This window comes from Bufo bufo, chromosome 4 (assembly GCF_905171765.1).
Source record: "Bufo bufo chromosome 4, aBufBuf1.1, whole genome shotgun sequence".
Taxonomy (NCBI): Eukaryota; Metazoa; Chordata; class Amphibia; order Anura; family Bufonidae; genus Bufo; species Bufo bufo.
In genome coordinates, this window is record NC_053392.1 from 211,581,512 (window position 1) to 211,601,680 (window position 20,169).

Below are 20,169 nucleotides of genomic sequence, written 5' to 3' on the forward strand. Positions count from 1 at the left end.
TTGGCAGATCCGTGGTTTGCGGACCACAAAATACATATGCACCCTAAAGCTTAGATAATCCTTTGGTGAACTTACAGTAGCACTGCACTGCATTTCTAAAAATCCCCTACAGTAAAGCTAAATTATTGCCTTCATGAGCTAGAACAATATGGTTAATATGTGTATATTAGAAGATTGTTAATAATTTCATTGCCTATTATATTAGTTTAAATGACTCCAAAGGTCAAACATCAATTTAAATATGTCTGAGACTCTTGAATGAGGCAAGCATAATAATGTGCTGCTGTTCTGAAATAAGAAATGATCCAAATAATTAAAAAGCAATCTAAACAGGATGTATACTATACTATATATTGCGCTACAAATGACACAGAGCCTCCTCTTTGCAAGTGAGCTGGCAATAAAATGGTTAAAAACCATAAAAGCAATAATGGAAAAAGAGACAAACCCTGGAATGTATTTTGCTTGCATCAGTGAACATCAGACATCATGGAACAGGAGCACCTGGCCACGTTGCTAAGATTCTCCTGAGCAGTGTCGGGGGGGGGGGGGGGATTTACTGTATTCAAAACTGAGGTGATATTTAACTACAGGTTTGGTAGCAGATCAAAGTGGCATGAATGCATCATGGAATCATATAATGATATTGGATACATTTCGGCTCGGCATAAAAAAGAATTAGAAGAAACACGAGCGGATTAAATAAAGCACAACACTGTAGCATCCTAAACTACAATTTATTAAAAGCCTAGAGGATTATGACTTTACGGCTACTAGGTCATTGTTGTCTCCTCAGTTTCCACAGCAAAAATCTACTACGGCAGGAGTAAAGAGTGCCTTATCTCACACTGCTGGAAATGAACATGTGAAAATCAAAGCCAGAGATAGTGCTGTCAATTAAAAACCGCAAAGCGAGAGGAGAAGCTATATTATTTTATGTATTAGTTTACATAATCAGCCAATCTGCCTCTTAATTTGAGAAGCCTTGGAGCGTTAACTGGCAAGATAAAAGTTGCACTAAACAAGCCTGTGGGCAATGGGTACTGATTTTCATCACCTTCTTCAAATGAGTGACTCAAAGTATCCTTCTCTTAGGTCACTACATCATTCCGCCAAGTCCACCTCTGTCAGGAAAGGCAAAGCTGGACAAAACTCTAAGATGTTTATTTGGACCAGTGGCCGGACCTCCTCATCATACAGACCTGATGAAAGAAGGTAAGACTCCCTTAACTTCCTTTAATGCCATTCAAGATAGTCTTCATGATGTTTAGTTCCTTAACAAAATAGTAGTTGAAATTGGGTTAATTTATCAAGTATATAAAGTGATGTAGCCTGTACCTATGTGTACAGTACATCACTATGCAAATAGAAATTCTTACTGCAACATGACAAATTAGGGGTTGTCTCACAACATTAGTGATCCTGTCATTAGTTTTGAATCCCCCTAAATAGCCCTAAATAGTTTCTGGCTAATCAAGTTCAATGAGAACTTTCACATGCTCACGCACCACATGTAGAAGAAGGCAACTTTCACACACTTCTGTCCCTGGTGACATTCGTGACAAGATGGTCAGTGGGTCACCCATGAAGATGTTTGTAAAGAATCTGTGTTTGGTCCATGTGTCCTTTTTTGCTCTCCATGTGTCATCCATATTCCACAGACACTGCTAGAGCATCTCCTACAAATGGTCAATGAAAACCACGGACCAAACAAAGATGACATCCGTGTTATGGTTGTGGTTTTCACCTACCCTTAGATTTTAATGTAAATGTGGGATTCGTAATCTTAGACAAAAAAGAGTATGCTTCTGTGGTGTCGCCACAGACTCACATTTCTTGGAAAACCACTGATATGTGAATATACACATTAAAGGGAATCTGTCACTTTGAAGATGATGTTTGAGCAGCAGGCAGCATGTTGTCGAGCAGGAGGAGCTGAGCAGCCTGAAATTGATTTTATGGGAAAAGATTCAGTATAACTTGTAATTTATACATTTATATATCTGCTCATTCTGGGCTTTGAAGTCAAGGAGGATGTCCTATCAGTGATTGACAGCCTTCTCTCTAAGACTGTGTATACAGAGATAGCTGTCAGTCACTGATAGGACCGCCTCCCTGACTTTAAAGCCCAGAATGAGCAGGAATTTAAATTAATGAAATTTAAGTTTTAGTGAATCTTTTCCTATAAAACTATATATCAATCTGCTCAGCTCCTCCTGCTCTATAACATGCTGTCTGCATCTCAGGCACCATGTTCTATGCAACAGGTTCTCTTTAAAGTCAGTGTGGAGACCACGAACACCACACATCCATGATTCACTAATGTGTGAAAGAGGCCTAAGTCCGCTGGTTGTTCCTTCAAGTGCGGTGTCCTTAGTTATTGTAAGGAATATGGATTAATATTAACTGTCAGCCATGTCCTCACCTCCACCATTTGCTGAAAGATAGCAGAGGTAGTAAACTCCACAGGAGTGCCCTTCTTCAAAGTCGGAGCCAGATAGCAGAAAACTCCTATCAAGCCACATTTGGTTACATTTCACACCTCCATTCAGACAGCACGGATCCTGCAGGAAAACCTCCCTGCAGAGGGTCTAAGCCATTCCCCAGTTCAATCGAATCTAGCAGACAGCATGGACCGGTGATTTATAAGGTGCAAACCGGATACATATGTGTGTCCCGGTGGCCACGATGAACATGCCCATGGTCTTAGTTTGATAGTGGGATGCCAGGGAAGGGAGATATACATACCTCCCCACAGAAACAACATAGCGGCACCATGTTTGGACTCTAGTTGTAGCCGGAATCCAGGAGGATCAATTGGGCCCGGAACCACCTCCCTTTGACATTCTGGTCTGGAGCTATAAACCCTAAAGTGTTTTGTGGGTCATTTAATGCCAGCCCAGAAGAGGGGGGAGTGGACACTTGCCAGAGGAGGGGCCGGCTACAGTTTAAAAGGCTTGTGCCAGCAAGCGGGCGGGTCTTTTTTCTGAAAGGGGGTCACATCGTGCAAATGTGTTTGGAGAGACCTGGAAACCAGCTGACATCACTGCCCTCCATGTGAATACAGCAGAGTGACATTCATCTACCCGGTAACTGACTTGTACTCTGTGTAATCCTGTTTGTACCATATTACCTGTATTTGTAACCTCAGACCACTGTATATATTCTTAATGTATATTGTGTTATCTAGTGTGCCCTTAAGGCGATTAAATATATAATTTAATCTTGTGCTGTCTTGTATCTCGATCACAAATCCCCACGTCCGTGTTTGGGCCTGTTATAAGCTACCGCGGGGTGGTTTCTCACCCTACATAATCCCGATAGTGTATCGGGCTTATATCAAACGAGAAGCTGGTGGCAGATTACCCGGTCTGAGAAGGCGCTGTTTCGCTGCCGAAGTGAAAAGGCTCTCTCAGCTTGTTGCCTCGCTGTGCCCGTGTGGACAGGAGGTGTCTGTGTAAACTGTACCAAGCTGACCTTACATGCTCCTCCAGGAGGGCGTAAATTCACATCTTGGTAACCAGGGACCATACCGCGTCTCGTGAGTTTTACGTAGTTGACAGCAAGCGGGCACGAGGGGTGGTATTCCTCACAGTAATCATTACAGCCCTTCCCAATCCCCTCCTCTTCATTCTTGAAAGATGTCTACTGTAACGTATTTTCCAGGAGACATCAAACAAGAGGAGATGGAGGGATTGCCAATTAACTCAAGAGACTTCACAAATGAAGGAAGTCCTAGGAGACACTTCTAGCCCATAACTGAATAAAAGTTATTTGGTAGTGCACCTGTTGTGACCCCTGAAGATTGCTATAATGAAGTACTTATCACTGAACAGTAGAACGTTTGTGTGTGTATATATTTAAAATGTTAAACTTTATTAATACACCTTAAAAAAATGGAACGAGAGTGAATTCCTATGCAAAATAATGTTCACAATAAGGGTTATCCCTTGTATAGCTATAAATGCAACAATTGGCACCAATTCCGGTCAGAGTGTACTCCCACCCCTATCACTTTATGTGGGGTGCATAGAGGAGGTAACTCTGCCAAAATTTAGCTTGCAAGGTGATAAACCCCTATCAATTGTAGAGCATCCACCAATTTAATGACGTGATGCATCCACAAATAAATAAAGAACCATCCTAGCGCCGACATTGCCGCCTCCACATGTGAGAGGGGCAGCGTTGTTTGTTTGTTTGTCAGTGTTGTCTGTCTAAGCCCTTAGCTCCTGATGATTTACCCTAAAGAAACGCGTTGGGCGATACATAGGCATATACAGACTGTAGCTGCTAGGTGTGAGGGCGACATTACTAGGGGAGCTAATAGGAGGATTTGGGGGTGAATTTAGAGGCTACACAGTGTGAGCGTGCACCAACGCTTTTGTTGAACACTGTATTAAGCATTTCTGCGCACTCCTCTCCCTGCAAATAGTTTTGTCCGCCCTGTGCTCGGTTCTTTCTTTATTTATTTGTGGATGCATCACGTCATTAAATTGGTGGATGCTCTACAATTGATAGGGGTTTATCACCTTGCAAGCTAAATTTTGGCAGAGTTACCTCCTCTATGCACCCCACATAAAGTGATAGGGGTGGGAGTACACTCTGACCGGAATTGGTGCCAATTGTTGCATTTATAGCTATACAAGGGATAACCCTTATTGTGAACATTATTTTGCATAGGAATTCACTCTCGTTCCATTTTTTTAAGGTGTATTAATAAAGTTTAACATTTTAAATATGTACACACACAAACGTTCTACTGTTCAGTGATAAGTGTTTTGAGGTGAACGTAATCCAATCATATCTCAATCACTATAATGAAGTAGCAGCAGCACTAGGAATTAGCTCAGCTCTTTTAAGAGGTCTTATGGCTTTTTACTGATGGCTAGTTGTTATAACAGAGTGGGATGGGGGGATGGGGGATGGGGGGCGTGGTTACTGCGTTTAGACCCCAACCTAGCATTATGCTATCAATGTCTTTATATTTCATAAGCAACCATATAAAGTAATGAAGTAAATTATAGGACATTTTTTACACACTTTTATTTATTTGTTTGACCTTAGTTTTCTTTAAATTACATTTATGTGGCAATATAACCTGTACAAATTACCTATATTTGCATTTTTCCTTCCATGTGCTCTTTTTTATTATGCCCCACAATTCTCTACTGAAGTATATCACCTACCACTTTTTTTTGCCCATCCATATTAAACACATTGGAGAAAATTTATCAGTGCCACTTTTGTGGTATTAAAAAGTCACAAGTTATGGTGCACACCATATTTACGCCATAATTTGCCAATTATTGTGCTTCTCGCAACTTTTCTGTACTAGCTATAAAAGGGGTGGAGTTTCCCACTTTTACTATACTAAACTAAACTGGAGTAAATTATAGCGGCTGGCGTATATTTCAGTTTCTGGTGCATGGAGGGCCAGAGATGCATCTCACATATTAAGAGGCATCAGTAGGCCATTAAACATATGAGTGCAATATGTGATACTCTAACTGAGTCACAACAGTTTGACTTTCTCTGACCACAGTAAAATAGTCAAGTGAGGCTGTTTGCTGTGTTTAAAGGTTCAAACAAAGGAGGACGTTAAGAGCCAGGACATGAAGTGACTTCAAAAAATTATAACTAGAAAACCATTTGCTAGTGTTGGGCAAGCATGCCCAGCTGAACACCAGTTCAGCTCGAGCATCGCTATGCTAGGCCAAATTTCGCGTGTGCTCGAGCCATTGTATTTAAATCTAATTTAGCCTCTATTTCTGGAAAGTTTCTGGCAGGATTCAAACTCACAACCTTCTACATTACAGCCCAGAATAATAACCACTACATTATAGAGCGACATGGTCAGTTACTAACTATACTAACTAATGTAAGTATTCCTATACAGCAGAAGTCTCTTTTTTTTTTTTTTTTCTTAAAGTAACTGGACATGCAGCTCTACAGTGTAGTGGTTAACGTATTAGGCTGTAATGTAGAAGGCTGTGAGTTTGAATCCCGTCAGAAATATAGGCTAAATAAAAATGTAATATTTTTTATTTTTTTCAGTAATTGTAAAAAATATGTATATATAGATAGATAAAATCATACTTCTGATATATATGAATGCAGAATGTGTGGGAAACTACTACTGATGTTTTAGCCATAATATATTTACATACTGTATATTATAATATATTATATATTCTAAATAGATAATAATATATGTAAATATATACAGTACAGACCAAAAGTTTGGACACACCTTCTCATTCAAAGAGTTTTCTTTATTTTCATGACTATGAAGGCATCAAAACTATGAATTAACACATGTGGAATTATATACATAACAAACAAGTGTGAAACAACTGAAAATATGTCATATTCTAGGTTCTTCAAAGTAGCCACCTTTTGCTTTGATTACTGCTTTGCACACTCTTGGCATTCTCTTGATGAGCTTCAAGAGGTAGCCCCCTGAAATGGTCTTCCAACAGTCTTGAAGGAGTTCCCAGAGATGCTTAGCACTTGTTGGCCCTTTTGCCTTCACTCTGCGGTCCAGCTCACCCCAAACCATCTCGATTGGGTTCAGGTCCGGTGACTGTGGAGGCCAGGTCATCTGGCGCAGCACCCCATCACTCTCCTTCATGGTCAAATAGCCCTTACTTTCAAAGTTTTCCCAATTTTTCGGCTGACTGATTGACCTTCATTTCTTAAAGTAATGATAGCCACTAGTTTTTCTTTACTTAGCTGCTTTTTTCTTGCCATAATACAAATTCTAACAGTCTATTCAGTAGGACTATCAGCTGTGTATCCACCTGACTTCTCCTCAACGCAACTGATGGTCCCAACCCCATTTATAAGGCAAGAAATCCCACTTATTAAACCTGACAGGGCACACCTGTGAAGTGAAAACCATTTCAGGGGACTACCTCTTGAAGCTCATCAAGATAATGCCAAGAGTGTGCAAAGCAGTAATCAAAGCAAAAGGTGGCTACTTTGAAGAACCTAGAATATGACATATTTTCAGTTGTTTCCCACTTGTTTGTTATGTATATAATTCCACATGTGTTAATTCATAGTTTTGATGCCTTCATAGTCATGAAAATAAAGAAAACTCTTTGAATGAGAAGGTGTGTCCAAACTTTTGGTCTGTACTGTATATACACTGCCTGTCGCCACAAAAAAAATAAAAAAATGGGGTTAAGGTCTGGACTCTGTGGTGGCCAATCCATGTGGGAAAATGATGTCTGAGGCTCCCTGAAACACTCTTTCACAATTTTAGCCCGATGAATCCTGGCATTGTCATCTTGGAATATGCCCGTATCATCAAGGAAGAACAAATCCATTGATGGAATAACCTGGTCATTCAGTATGTTCAGGTAGTCAGCTGACCTCATTCTTGGAGCACATACTGTTGCTGAACCTAGACCTGACCAACTGCAGCAACCCCAGATCATAGCACTGCCCCCACAGGCTTGTACAGTAGGCATTAGGCATGATGGGTGCATCACTTCATCTGCCTCTCTTCTTACCCTGATGCGCCCATCACTCTGGAACAGGGTAAATCTGGACTCATCAGACCACATGACCTTCTTCCATTGCTCCAGAGTCCAATCTTTATGCTCTCTAGCAAATTGAAGCCTTTTTTTCTGGTTTGCCTGACTGATTAGTGGTTTTCTTATGGCTACACAGCTGTTCAGTCCCAATCCCTTGAGTTCCCTTCACATTGTGCGTGTGGAAATGATCTTACTTTCACTATTAAACATAGCCCTGAGTTCTACTGTTGTTTTTCTTCGATTTGATTTCACCAAACGTTTAAGTGATCGCCGATCACCATCATTCAGGATTTTTTTTCCCGCCACATTTCTTCCTTGAATATGATCGGTAACCAATATCCTTCCAGCTTTTAATAATGTGTTGGACAGTTCTTAACCCAATTTGTGTAGTTTCTACAATCTCCTTAGATGTTTTCTCTGCTTGATGCATGCCAATGATTTGACCCTTCTCAAATAGACTAACATCTTTTCCACGACCACGAGATGTGTCTTTCAACATGGTTATTTAAGAAATGAGAAGCAACTCATTGCATCAGTTGGGGTTAGATAACTTGTTGCCATCTGAAAGATAATCGCCCATGCAGTAACTATCCAATAGGAGGCTCATAACTATTTGCTTAGTTAAATCCAGGTGGTGACTTTTTTTTGGGACAAGCAGTGTACTATACAGCAGAAGTCTCATATTTTTTTTATTTTATTTTTTTTAAGTAACTGGCCATGCAGCTTTATAGTGTAGTGGTTAAGATTCTTGGCTGTAATGTAGAAGGTTGTGAGTTTGAATCCTGCCAGAAACTTTTCAGAAATAGAGGGTAAATTAGATTTAAATACACTGGGTGTCCCCAAGCATTGACTCTATATATGGACATAGCTATATATGGAATCAGAGCAGGGACTCCTAAGTCGAACTAAAGTCCCGACACCCTCCCCTCTTCATAGCAGGGGGTGCCTGGTTTAATGCTCAGGTTCCCCTATTGACTTCCATTGTGCTCAGGTGCTCTGTAGAGCACCCGAGCATCGGGAAGTGTTCTACTCGAGCACCAGAGCACACAAGCACTTTGGTGCTCGACCAACACTACCAGTTGCCCATTTTATGCAAAAATTAAAATAGGCTGTTAGTGTCAGTTTAAAGGGAAAATAACATGTGTTGCCATGTGTCCGTCTCTTATCTGTTCTATTTCTTAATGCTCTAACTCTAAATATCACACTGGGACCATTACATGGCAACTTTTTGAACCAGATTTTGGTGACACACTTTATTATTTGAGTTTATGGGGATCTGTGTGTCCCTTATAAAGGGGCCAGAACTTCCTATGAGATTAATTGTATTGACTATTCCACAGAGGGCCATAAGCTCCCATCACAGTTATTGATAAGACAGCTCCCGTTATAATGAAGATGATGAAAGTTCAGCCTTCCTGACCGCATACTTACGGCCTCTTTATTTAGTTATGAGAATATAGAAGGAGGGGATAATTAGATTTTCTTCCCAGCAGGTAGAGATTCTTAGCATAGCATAGAGGAAGAGAAGGTACATAGGCTGAAGTTTAAAATTCAAGATGGCATCTGAACACTGACATACAAGTGTCTTAACTCCAGGGGGTGAGAACATATACTGGGATACTATTTTATTATTGTTTTCATTGCAAAAATAACTTTACTATGTATATGACTGTCCAGAAACAGCTTACTGTGATATGCTGTTTCTATAGCCCCCACACTGCCATGGGACTGGGAGCTTCTAATACGGCAAAGCACTGACCCGTTCTGCTGTTTCCTGGCCACCTGGTGGTCAAGACGTAGTCACATATCACCTTAGTAATTCAGAGGATACAGAGGATAGTAAAGTCTTGGAAAACCCCTTTAAGGCAGACTGCAGAGTTTGGAAAGCTAGAATGAATCAGCTGAAAAAGCTTACCAAAAGTACAATCCAGTAACTGAAGAAGGCAACACCATGTTTTGAAGCTGCATTTATGAGTAGTACAGGCATACTGTAGCAGCAAAGCATGCAGGTCATATTGGTAATGACAAAAGCTTCTATAACTTTTACCAAAGAAACTCAGAGTTTTCTTAACCAGTGGTCAGTACAGTATATGACATAGGAGTTGGTTACCTCCAGAAAGATACCAGTAAAGCATGTGCCCTATGTTCCTAGTCTTGAAAGCAAGTTGCCTGTGAAGAAACAAAGCAGGAGAATGTAGCTACATTGAAAGATCAAAAAAGAGAGCCACAGTCTTGCAGAAGTAAAAATCAAAGAAGAATTGTGTCAACTAAAACGCAATTAAGATGTTTATGCTGCCAAACAAGAATACGAAATGTAGCAATGGGTGGCACAGACAAACCAATAAGGAAGCTACTTCAAGAATAGCTTGCTAATGGTATTACAATTGACCTATGCCTCCAGATGATGAAATATAATAGCCGCCTTAACCACCTCAGCCCCTATGGCTTAAACACCCTGAAAGACCAGGCCACTTTTTACACTTCTGCACTACACTACTTTCACCGTTTATTGCTCGGTCATGCAACTTACCACCCAAATGAATTTTACCTCCTTTTCTTCTCACTAATAGAGCTTTCATTTGGTGGTATTTCATTGCTGCTGACATTTTTACTTTTTTTGTTATTAATCGAAATTTAACGATTTTTTTGCAAAAAAATGACATTTTTCACTTTCAGTTGTAAAATTTTGCTAAAAAAACGACATCCATATATAAATTTTGCTCTAAATTTATTGTTCTACATGTCTTTGATAAAAAAAAATGTTTGGGTAAAAAAAAAATGGTTTGGGTAAAAGTTATAGCGTTTACAAACTATGGTACAAAAATGTGAATTTCCGCTTTTTGAAGCAGCTCTGACTTTCTGAGCACCTGTCATGTTTCCTGAGGTTCTACAATGGCCAGACAGTACAAACACCCCACAAATGACCCCATTTCGGAAAGTAGACACCCTAAGGTATTCGCTGATGGGTATAGTGAGTTCATAGAACTTTTTATTTTTTTTCACAAGTTAGCGGAAAATGATGATTTTTTTTTTTTTTTCTTACAAAGTCTCATATTCCACTAACTTGTGACAAAAAATAAAAACTTCCATGAACTCACTATGCCCATCAGCGAATACCTTGGGGTGTCTTCTTTCCAAAATGGGGTCACTTGTGGGGTAGTTATACTGCCCTGGCATTCTAGGGGCCCAAATGTGTGGTAAGGAGTTTGAAATCAAATTCTGTAATAAATGGCCGGTGAAATCCAAAAGGTGCTCTTTGGAATGTGGGCCCCTTTGCCCACCTAGGCTGCAAAAAAGTGTCACACATGTGGTATCTCCGTATTTAGGAGAAGTTGGGGAATGTGTTTTGGGGTGTCATTTTACATATACCCATGCTGGGTGAGATAAATATCTTGGTCAAATGCCAACTTTGTATAAAAAAATGGGAAAAGTTGTCTTTTGCCAACATATTTCTCTCACCCAGCATGGGTATATGTAAAATGACACCCCAAAACACATTCCCCAACTTCTCCTAAATACAGAGATACTACATGTGTGGCACTTTTTTGCAGCCTAGGTGGGCAAAGGGGCCCATATTCCAAAGAGCACCTTTCGGATTTCACTGGTCATTTTTTACAGAATTTGATTTCAAACTCCTTACCACACATTTGGGCCCCTAGAATGCCAGGGCAGTATAACTACCCCACAAGTGACCCAATTTTGGAAAGAAGACACCCCAAGGTATTCGCTGATGGGCATAGTGAGTTCATGGAAGTTTTTATTTTTTGTCACAAGTTAGTGGAATATGAGACTTTGTAAGAAAAAAAAAAAATCATCATTTTCCACTAACTTGTGACAAAAAATAAAAAATTCTAGGAACTCGCCATGCCCCTCACGGAATACCTTGGGGTGTCTTCTTTCCAAAATGGGGTCACTTGTGGGGTAGTTATACTGCCCTGGCATTCTAGGGGCCCAAATGTGTGGTAAGGAGTTTGAAATCAAATTCTGTAAAAAATGGCCAGTGAAATCCGAAAGGTGCTCGTTGGAATGTGGGCCCCTTTGCCCACCTAGGCTGCAAAAAAGTGTCACACATGTGGTATCTCCGTATTCAGGAAAAGTTGGGGAATGTGTTTTGGGGTGTCATTTTACATATACCCATGCTGGGTGAGATAAATATCTTGGTCAAATGCCAACTTTGTATAAAAAAATGGGAAAAGTTGTCTTTTGCCAACATATTTCTCTCACCCAGCATGGGTATATGTAAAATGACACCCCAAAACACATTCCCCAACTTCTCCTGAATACGGAGATACCACATGTGTGACAAATTTTTTTGCAGCCTATGTGGGCAAAGGGGCCCACATTCCTTTTATGAGGGCATTTTTAGACATTTAGATCCCAGACTTCTTCTCACGCTTTGGGGCCCCTAAAATGCCAGGGCAGTATAAATACCCCACATATGACCCCATTTTGGAAAGAAGACACCCCAAGGTATTCAATGAGGGGCATGGCGAGTTCATAGAAATTTATTTTTTTTGGCACAAGTTAGCGGAAATTGATTTTATTTATTTTTTTCTCACAAAGTCTCCCTTTCCGCTAACTTGGGACAAAAATTTCAATCTTTCATGGACTCAATATGCCCCTCACGGAATACCTGGGGGTGTCTTCTTTCCGAAATGGGGTCACATGTGGGGTATTTATACTGCCCTGGTATTCTAGGGGCCCTAAAGCGTGAGAAGAAGTCTGGAATATAAATGTCTAAAAAATTTTACGCATTTTGATTCCATGAGGGGTATGGTGAGTTCATGTGAGAGTTAATTTTTTGACACAAGTTAGTGGAATATGAGACTTTGTAAGAAAAAAATAATAATTTCCGCTAACTTGGGCCAAAAAAATGTCTGAATGGAGCCTTACAGAGGGGTGATCAATGACAGAGGGGTGATCAATGACAGGGGGGTGATCAATGACAGGGGGGTGATCAGGGAGTCTATATGGGGTGATCACCCCCCTGTCATTGATCACCCCCCTATAAGGCTCCATTCAGATGTCCGTATGTGTTTTGCGGATCCGATCCATGTATCCGTGGATCCGTAAAAATCATACGGACATCTGAATGCAGCCTGACAGGGGGGGTGATCAATGACAGGGGAAATGATCAATGACAGGGGGGTGATCAGGGAGTCTATATGGGGTGATCACCCCCCCGGAAGGCTCCAGGGAGACGCCTGTATGTGTTTTGCGGATCCGATCCATCTATCAGTGGATCCGTAAAAATCATGCGGACATCTGAATGGAGCTTTACAGGGGGGTGATCAATGACAGGGGGGTAATCAATGACAGGGGGGTGATCAGGGAGTCTATATGGGGTGATCACCACAGTCATTGATCACGCCCCTGTAAGGCTCCATTCAGACATCCGTATGCGTTTTGCGGATCCGATCCATCTATCAGTGGATCCGTAAAAATCATGCGGACATCTGAATGGAGCTTTACAGGGGGGTGATCAATGACAGGGGGGTAATCAATGACAGGGGGGTGATCAGGGAGTCTATATGGGGTGATCACCACAGTCATTGATCACGCCCCTGTAAGGCTCCATTCAGACGTCCGTATGCGTTTTGCGGATCCGATCCATCTATCAGTGGATCGATAAAAATCATGCGGACGTCTGAATGGAGCTTTACAGGGGGGTAATCAATGACAGGGGGGTGATCAGGGAGTCTATATGGGGTGATCACCACAGTCATTGATCACGCCCCTGTAAGGCTCCATTCAGACGTCCGTATGCATTTTGCGGATCCGATCCATCTATCAGTGAATCCGTAAAAATCATGCGGACATCTGAATGGAGCTTTACAGGGGGGTGATCAATGACAGGGGGGTAATCAATGACAGGGGGGTGATCAGGGAGTCTATATGGGGTGATCACCACAGTCATTGATCACGCCCCTGTAAGGCTCCATTCAGACGTCCGTATGCGTTTTGCGGATCCGATCCATCTATCAGTGGATCCGTAAAAATCATGCGGACATCTGAATGGAGCTTTACAGGGGGGTAATCAATGACAGGGGAGTGATCAGGGAGTCTATATGGGGTGATCACCACAGTCATTGATCACGCCCCTGTAAGGCTCCATTCAGACGTCCGTATGCGTTTTGCGGATCCGATCCATCTATCAGTGGATCCGTAAAAATCATGCGGACGTCTGAATGGAGCTTTACAGGGGGGTGATCAATGACAGGGGGGTGATCAGGGAGTCTATATGGGGTGATCACCACAGTCATTGATCACCCCCCTGTAAGGCTCCATTCAGACGTCCGTATGCGTTTTGCGGATCCGATCCATCTATCAGTGGATCCGTAAAAATCATGCGGACGTCTGAATGGAGCTTTACAGGGGGGTGATCAATGACAGGGGGGTGATCAGGGAGTCTATATGGGGTGATCAGGGGTGATCAAGGGTGATCAAGGGTAAATAAGGGGTTAATAAGTGACAAGGGGGGGAGTGTAGTGTAGTGTAGTGCTTGGTGCAACATATTACTGAGCTACCTGTGTCCTCTGGTGGTCGATCCAAACAAAGGGGACCACCAGAGGACCAGGTAGCAGGTATATTAGACGCTGTTATCAAAACAGCGTCTAATATACCTGTTAGGGGTTAAAAAAATCACATCTTCAGCCTGCCAGCGATCGATCGCCGCTGGCAGGCTGGAGATCCACTCTCTTACCTTCCGTTCCTGTGAGCGCGCGCGCTTGTGTGCGCGCGTTCACAGGAAATCTCGCGTCTTGCGAGATGACGCATATATGCGTGACTCTGCGCAGGGCTGCCACCTGCGGAACGCGATCCTGCGTTAGGCGGTCTGGAGGTGGTTAAAGGCGTTATCCCACAAAAAGTAACACTATGCAGTGGATATGGAATTAAATTAATTAATCAAATTACGTATTATTGCAATATATGTGCAATAAAGTATTGAAGGTTCTGTATGTACATTACATTTCCCACGTTGGTAGCTTTTCCATGCTGTTTATCCTTCTGGTCCACCTTCTTCTTGAACTCTGCTGTAGCCCTCAAAATTAGCTATCAAAATCATACTCATACAGTATTGTAGCAGACTGTATATTGCAAAGAGCATGCTTAGAGTAGAGCCCCTTTAAATGATATTATACAGATTAAAATTTTAAAAAGCGGTATTCACCTCTTCGATTCCCCCGCCACTCCTGTACCGCTGCTGTATGTCCCCCTGCAACTTTTTGCTTCCTGGCCCAATAATGACGTTCCAACATGATGCCTGAGGAAGGGGCTGCACCACCCCCGAAATGCATTGCTATTCTACACAAATATATGGATATACCAAGACTACACAGTTGAAAGCTTCTTCAGCAAGCAGCGCCCGCGAGGTCTCCTTCTTTCTTCATAACTTTTGGTTCCAAGTTACTTTCAACACAGAAGCATGTGATCACTTCAGCCAATCACAGGCTACAGCGGTGACCTGCCACAGCCAGTGAATAGATGCAGAGATCACATGCCTCTGTGTTGAAACATCATTGCTGGACCCAGAAGCAGAGAGCAGTAGAGGATCAGGCGCATCAGCACAGGGGCAACAGAGAGTACTGATTAAATTATTTTTTCTTTTAAACAATACTATTGCCATTTTTTACATAATATTTACCTGCAAAAAGAATATGTAAGCATTATCGTCCAAAATAATTCAAAATGTCTTCCATATATTCATGTTTGTCCCAGCTATTTTTTGTTTTCTAAAATAACCAAACATTCATCAGCTGCTCTGCATTCATCAACATGGTCTACTCTTCTAGCAGAATAAGCTCAAATATTTGACAAACAAGCCACTTTGACTATTATATAATTTAGCAGTATAAACATGTAATTAAGTCATTTCCCTCACATTTATATGTTCATACCTGCAGTGCTCTCCACAGAAATGTCAGCCAACAATAAGGATTGTGACGATCAAATTTAGGTTTCATTGTGTCAGCACGATTGTTAAATGTTGGGTAAAGTCAGGTAACACACGGCACTTCAGACTAGTGTGATTCTTTTATGTCAGTCTTAAATATTATTTCCAGGAATTTCATAACTAGAAAATTGCAACATTTATACTTATACAAATGGTAAGACTTCACTTGGTTGGTAAATATGTGGTCTACTATTGGAAAAGTCTTGCTTAGTGTCTTGGAACGTCCAGGAATTTTTCCATTGTAAGGCCTCATGCACATGACCGTATTTTTTGCTGATCGCACATAGACCCATTAATTTCCATGGGTTGTGAGGCAGTGACAGGCCTCATACGTAATAGAGGTTCAGAGCGGGTGGATATTTCAGTCCACACCCCTATTTCACCACAGGTGAGGCCAGCTGGCTGTAATCACTGAGGGATAAAGCAACCCTCAGTGTAGGAGTCCAGGGGAGAGGAAGTGACCCTAGAGAGGGGGAAGCCTGCATAGGGTTTGTGTGGTCTCAGCCAGGAGGACTGAGGGGCCACGAGGCTGTGTGAAGCCGGATCTCCCCCTTTTGTGGGACTGTACCTGATGAGCTGACCTGCTGAGTGTCGGAAACTGATACCCTGTTTGTGAACAGCGCTCTATAGGTGAGATAGTGACGACACATGTATTAGGTAGAGCCCGTTGTTTATTTTGGTTTATGTTTGTTTGTGCTGGTGCTGAAGTGCGAGAATAAAGGACCATTTGGACTTGAACCCCACTGTCCGAGATGGAATCTGTCATCACCACCCTGCTTGAGAGAGACATCCCTTACAGGGTCCACGAAAAAAAACAACAGTGTCATCCATGTGCAGTCTGCATCCATGTGGCCCGGCCTGCAGCCAGCCAGTAGCGCAGGGGCAACATGTGAGGTGCACGGTGGACCGATGAGGGGCCAAATAATAACACACAGTTCATCAGTTTACTCACGGTTAGCAGAAAGCCTCCCTGGGCTGGCAGCACAGTGTTGAGGTGGACAGCACGAAATCCTCCGGGGCACGCTCTGTAGTAGGAAAGCATCAGCCAAGATGGTGGTTGAGGTGCCCTTGATGTTAGGGGTGCTTAGGGTGCTTGTTGCGGCTGAGTCCCTTGATGTTTTTTGTCGTGACGCCAGTACCGTTAATGGTGGTACAACCAATAGTAGTAATAATGAGGTAGACAGTGGTAAGATGCAACTCACAACTTTTACTTTTAATGACTTTGGTTGCAGCAGTACAAAAATGCAGTCTCTTGATATTAACAGAGTTGATTCTGCAAATCCACTGTTTCTAGGCTTTTCAGGTTTGAATTGGAGCTGTGGGTTCCTATTGATGTGCTGGATCCTATTCCTTGTTCTTTCCCTACAAGCTGAACATTTGGACAGGAAAACTCAACTGTCTCTCAGAAGTATGGTGTGGCTGCCAGAAGCTATAAATCCTCCACCATGCAAAGGTGTCTGTGGCCCTCAATAATGGCTCTTATCACCAATGATTCCTTAGGAAGCTTGTTTCTATTCCAGGGAGGCAAACTCTTCTCCTACTGGTCAGGGATGCAAGTCTATAGTCCGGCCACAGAAGGAAAACGCTATTTTGCGCCTCACATCTTAAGTGTCACCTCCTAGCGAAGTTGGCTCCACTCACTAATCTGTGTCATGGAGTCTTCACTCTACATTCTCTCCCACTAATCTAATCTGACTTCCTCAAATCTGCTCTCATCTCTAACTACATTTTTCCAACTGCCTAATCTCAACTCAATCCTGGTCTCAACTGACTAACTAGGCCTGACCTAGGTATATATATATATATATATATATATATATGACCTAAGTTTTATCCCCATCTAGTGGTGGGATGTATAAAATACACCTAATCTGCCTGGTACCAGGGATTTTGCAGATACATCAATACAAAGTACCACAATACAACATAATGCAATTGACAAGGTAAAAAGTGCTTTTAAGCAGTGCCCACACACACGTAGTGGGACGCTGCAGGCCCACCCTATTCTTGTCATTTTGTGGAAAAGAATAGGCTTTTTTACAGTGGGTCCTTCAAAAATTATAGGATGTACATGGACCACATCTCTGTTTTGTGGATCCATGATTTGAGGACCGCAAAACAGATACGGTTGTGTGCAGGAGGCCTAAGGAGGGGCCTATCAGACTCCAGAGATGCAGTTTAGGTTTTTGCACACCCGGGAGCACCATGGCCATTATATTTTACGCATTCATCATTGTTACTATGCAAGAACTGACGCTATATTGGGAACTTTGTGGCTGTTTTATTGGCTATGCAAGCGCCATGACTGTTATGGTGTCAATGTGTTTTGTATTGCTATGGAAGCTGGTACTGTAAATGCACAGTACCCATCACTGTTACATATTTGCATTTATGGGGTATGTGGGCACTGATCTGTCTATCTTTTAGGAGCACTGTGACTATTACTGTTATTGCAGCAAGTTTGCTATTATGGGTCAACTGTGGCTGTTATGTAGGTACTGTGGCAGTCCCTGTTATGGAGTTACTGTAGCTGACAGTGTTATGAGGGAACTGTAACTGACAAAGTTGTCTGGGTATAATTCATGAACAATGTGGATGTTAAAGGCAACCTGTTACCATTAAAATGCAATAAAAGCTATTTGCAACATGAGCATAAGGAGCTGAGCAGATTGATACATAGTTTTGTGGAAAAAGATTTAGTAAAACTTGGAATTTATACATTTAAATTCCTGCTGATTCTGGAATTAGAAGTGAAGGAGGTGATCCTATCAGTGATTAACAGGCTTCCCTATATGACTGCGTATACAGAGAGAGCTGTCAATCACTGACAAGACCACCTCCTTGACTTCAAAGTCCAGAATGAGTAAAAATTGAAATGAATAAAATACAGGTAATATTGAATCTTTTCCCAAACAATTATATATATATATATATATATCAGTTTGCTCAGGTCCTCTTGCTCTATGACACGCTGTGTGCAGGTCCTCTTGCTCTATGACACGCTGTGTGCAGGTCCTCTTGCTCTTTGACACCCTGTGTGCAGGTCCTCTTGCTCTATGACACGCTGTGTGCAGGTCCTCTTGCTCTATGACATGCTGTGTGCAGGTCCTCTTGCTCTTTGACACCCTGTGTGCAGGTCCTCTTGCTCTATGACACGCTGTGTGCAGGTCCTCTTGCTCTATGACACGCTGTGTGCAGGTCCTCTTGCTCTATGACACGCTGTGTGCAGGTCCTCTTGCTCTATGACACACTGTGTTCAGGTCCTCTTGCTCTATGACACGCTGTGTTCAGGTCCCTTATAACATGCAGCCTGCAGCTCAAACACCATGTTCAACATGACAGGTTACCTTTAAGGTATGGTATTACTAGATTGTCAAAAAGCTAATGTTACCTCCATATATAAACAAGGTTCAAGGACAAAGCCCAACAATTATAGGCGGGTCAATTTAAATTATTTTAATGATTTCCAAGAGCAGGAAGCATCTTCAAAAATCAGGCTGAAACTGGCTCTCTGGTTTCTTCCCTTCTGGTCTTTGCTAGACCTGAAGTGTAGCATGTTGTTTAAACATGTATCACTGCTGCTAGCCAATCAATGTCCAGTGACATATGCAGGTATGGCACATGATTGCTGCCACCACTGAGGCCACTTGGTTAACAGTGGTAATGTGCATGCAGACATTAAGTCCCACTTCCAGTCCATCAGGAGGAGAAGTATACTTGGCAATGGAGCGAGAGTACTGGTGGTAGGTAAGTGGATTTTTTACTTCTATAGCCCTGCCTGTCAATATCAAAAGAGGTTCCCTGTCTCGGGGAGCCCCTTTAGCTTCTATAGCTAAAAAATTGCTCTAAATAAATCATGTTGAACAGTGTGTTCTAGGTAATGATATTGTCACCCATAACCAGCATTTTTTCATTAAGTAGTAATCAGGAACCTAAACAAGGGGCTGTCAGTGGATGTACTGTAATATACTTGATAACTAAGATCCATTGGTTTACACAGTGGCTAAAAGTCTTCAAAGAACAGTCATAAACAGGTCAAATTCAAACTAGACCAATGTTATAAGTGGAGTACCCCAGGAATCTTTACTAAGAAAAATGTACATCAGCAAACAGACCAGCACACTGACTCTTAAACCCTTAAAGGGAAACTGTCATCAACTTTATGCTGACCTCACTGAGGGCAGCATAAAATAGTGACAGAAATGCTGATGTCAGCGGTTTGTCACTTATGAGCTAAAAGTCAATGGTTGCTGAGAACCAGCATCATAATCATTGCAGTACAGGCCTTGAATAGAGTCAAATCTACCTGAGAAGAGTCCTGGTTATCCATAATCTCCTGCTCTCTGACCCATCTGCTGATGGTTGGCAGTTCTCTTCTAGAGAGAAAGGAAGAAAACTAGGTAGAAGACGGTCAGTCATCAGCAGGTGGGCAGAAGAGCAGGAATTCATGAATAACCAGGACTCTTCTCAGGTGGCAGTGACTCTTTTCCAGGCCCAGGCTGCAATGATTGTGATGTTGATTCTCGGCAACCACCAACTTTTAACTTATAAATGACAGACCACTGAAATCAACTCACCTGTCTCTACTTTATTCTGCCGTTAGTATGGGCAGCATAAGGTTGATGACAGGTTCCCTTTAATGACCCATGATGGATAAGTCACACGGTGATCCTA

The 20,169-nt window shown here is 42.0% G+C and overlaps 1 protein-coding gene across 1 annotated transcript in view; it reads left to right on the forward strand.

Moving 5' to 3' along the window:
• KCNMB2 (potassium calcium-activated channel subfamily M regulatory beta subunit 2) overlaps positions 1 to 20,169 on the forward strand; it is a 438,205-nt gene that overhangs the window by 283,170 nt on the left and 134,866 nt on the right. Inside the window, exon 2 of the mRNA XM_040431072.1 lies at positions 1,096 to 1,215. Within this exon, the coding sequence (XP_040287006.1) occupies positions 1,160 to 1,215 (56 nt within the window). The 5' untranslated portion in view covers positions 1,096 to 1,159. The remainder of the gene's footprint in view (positions 1 to 1,095; positions 1,216 to 20,169) is intronic.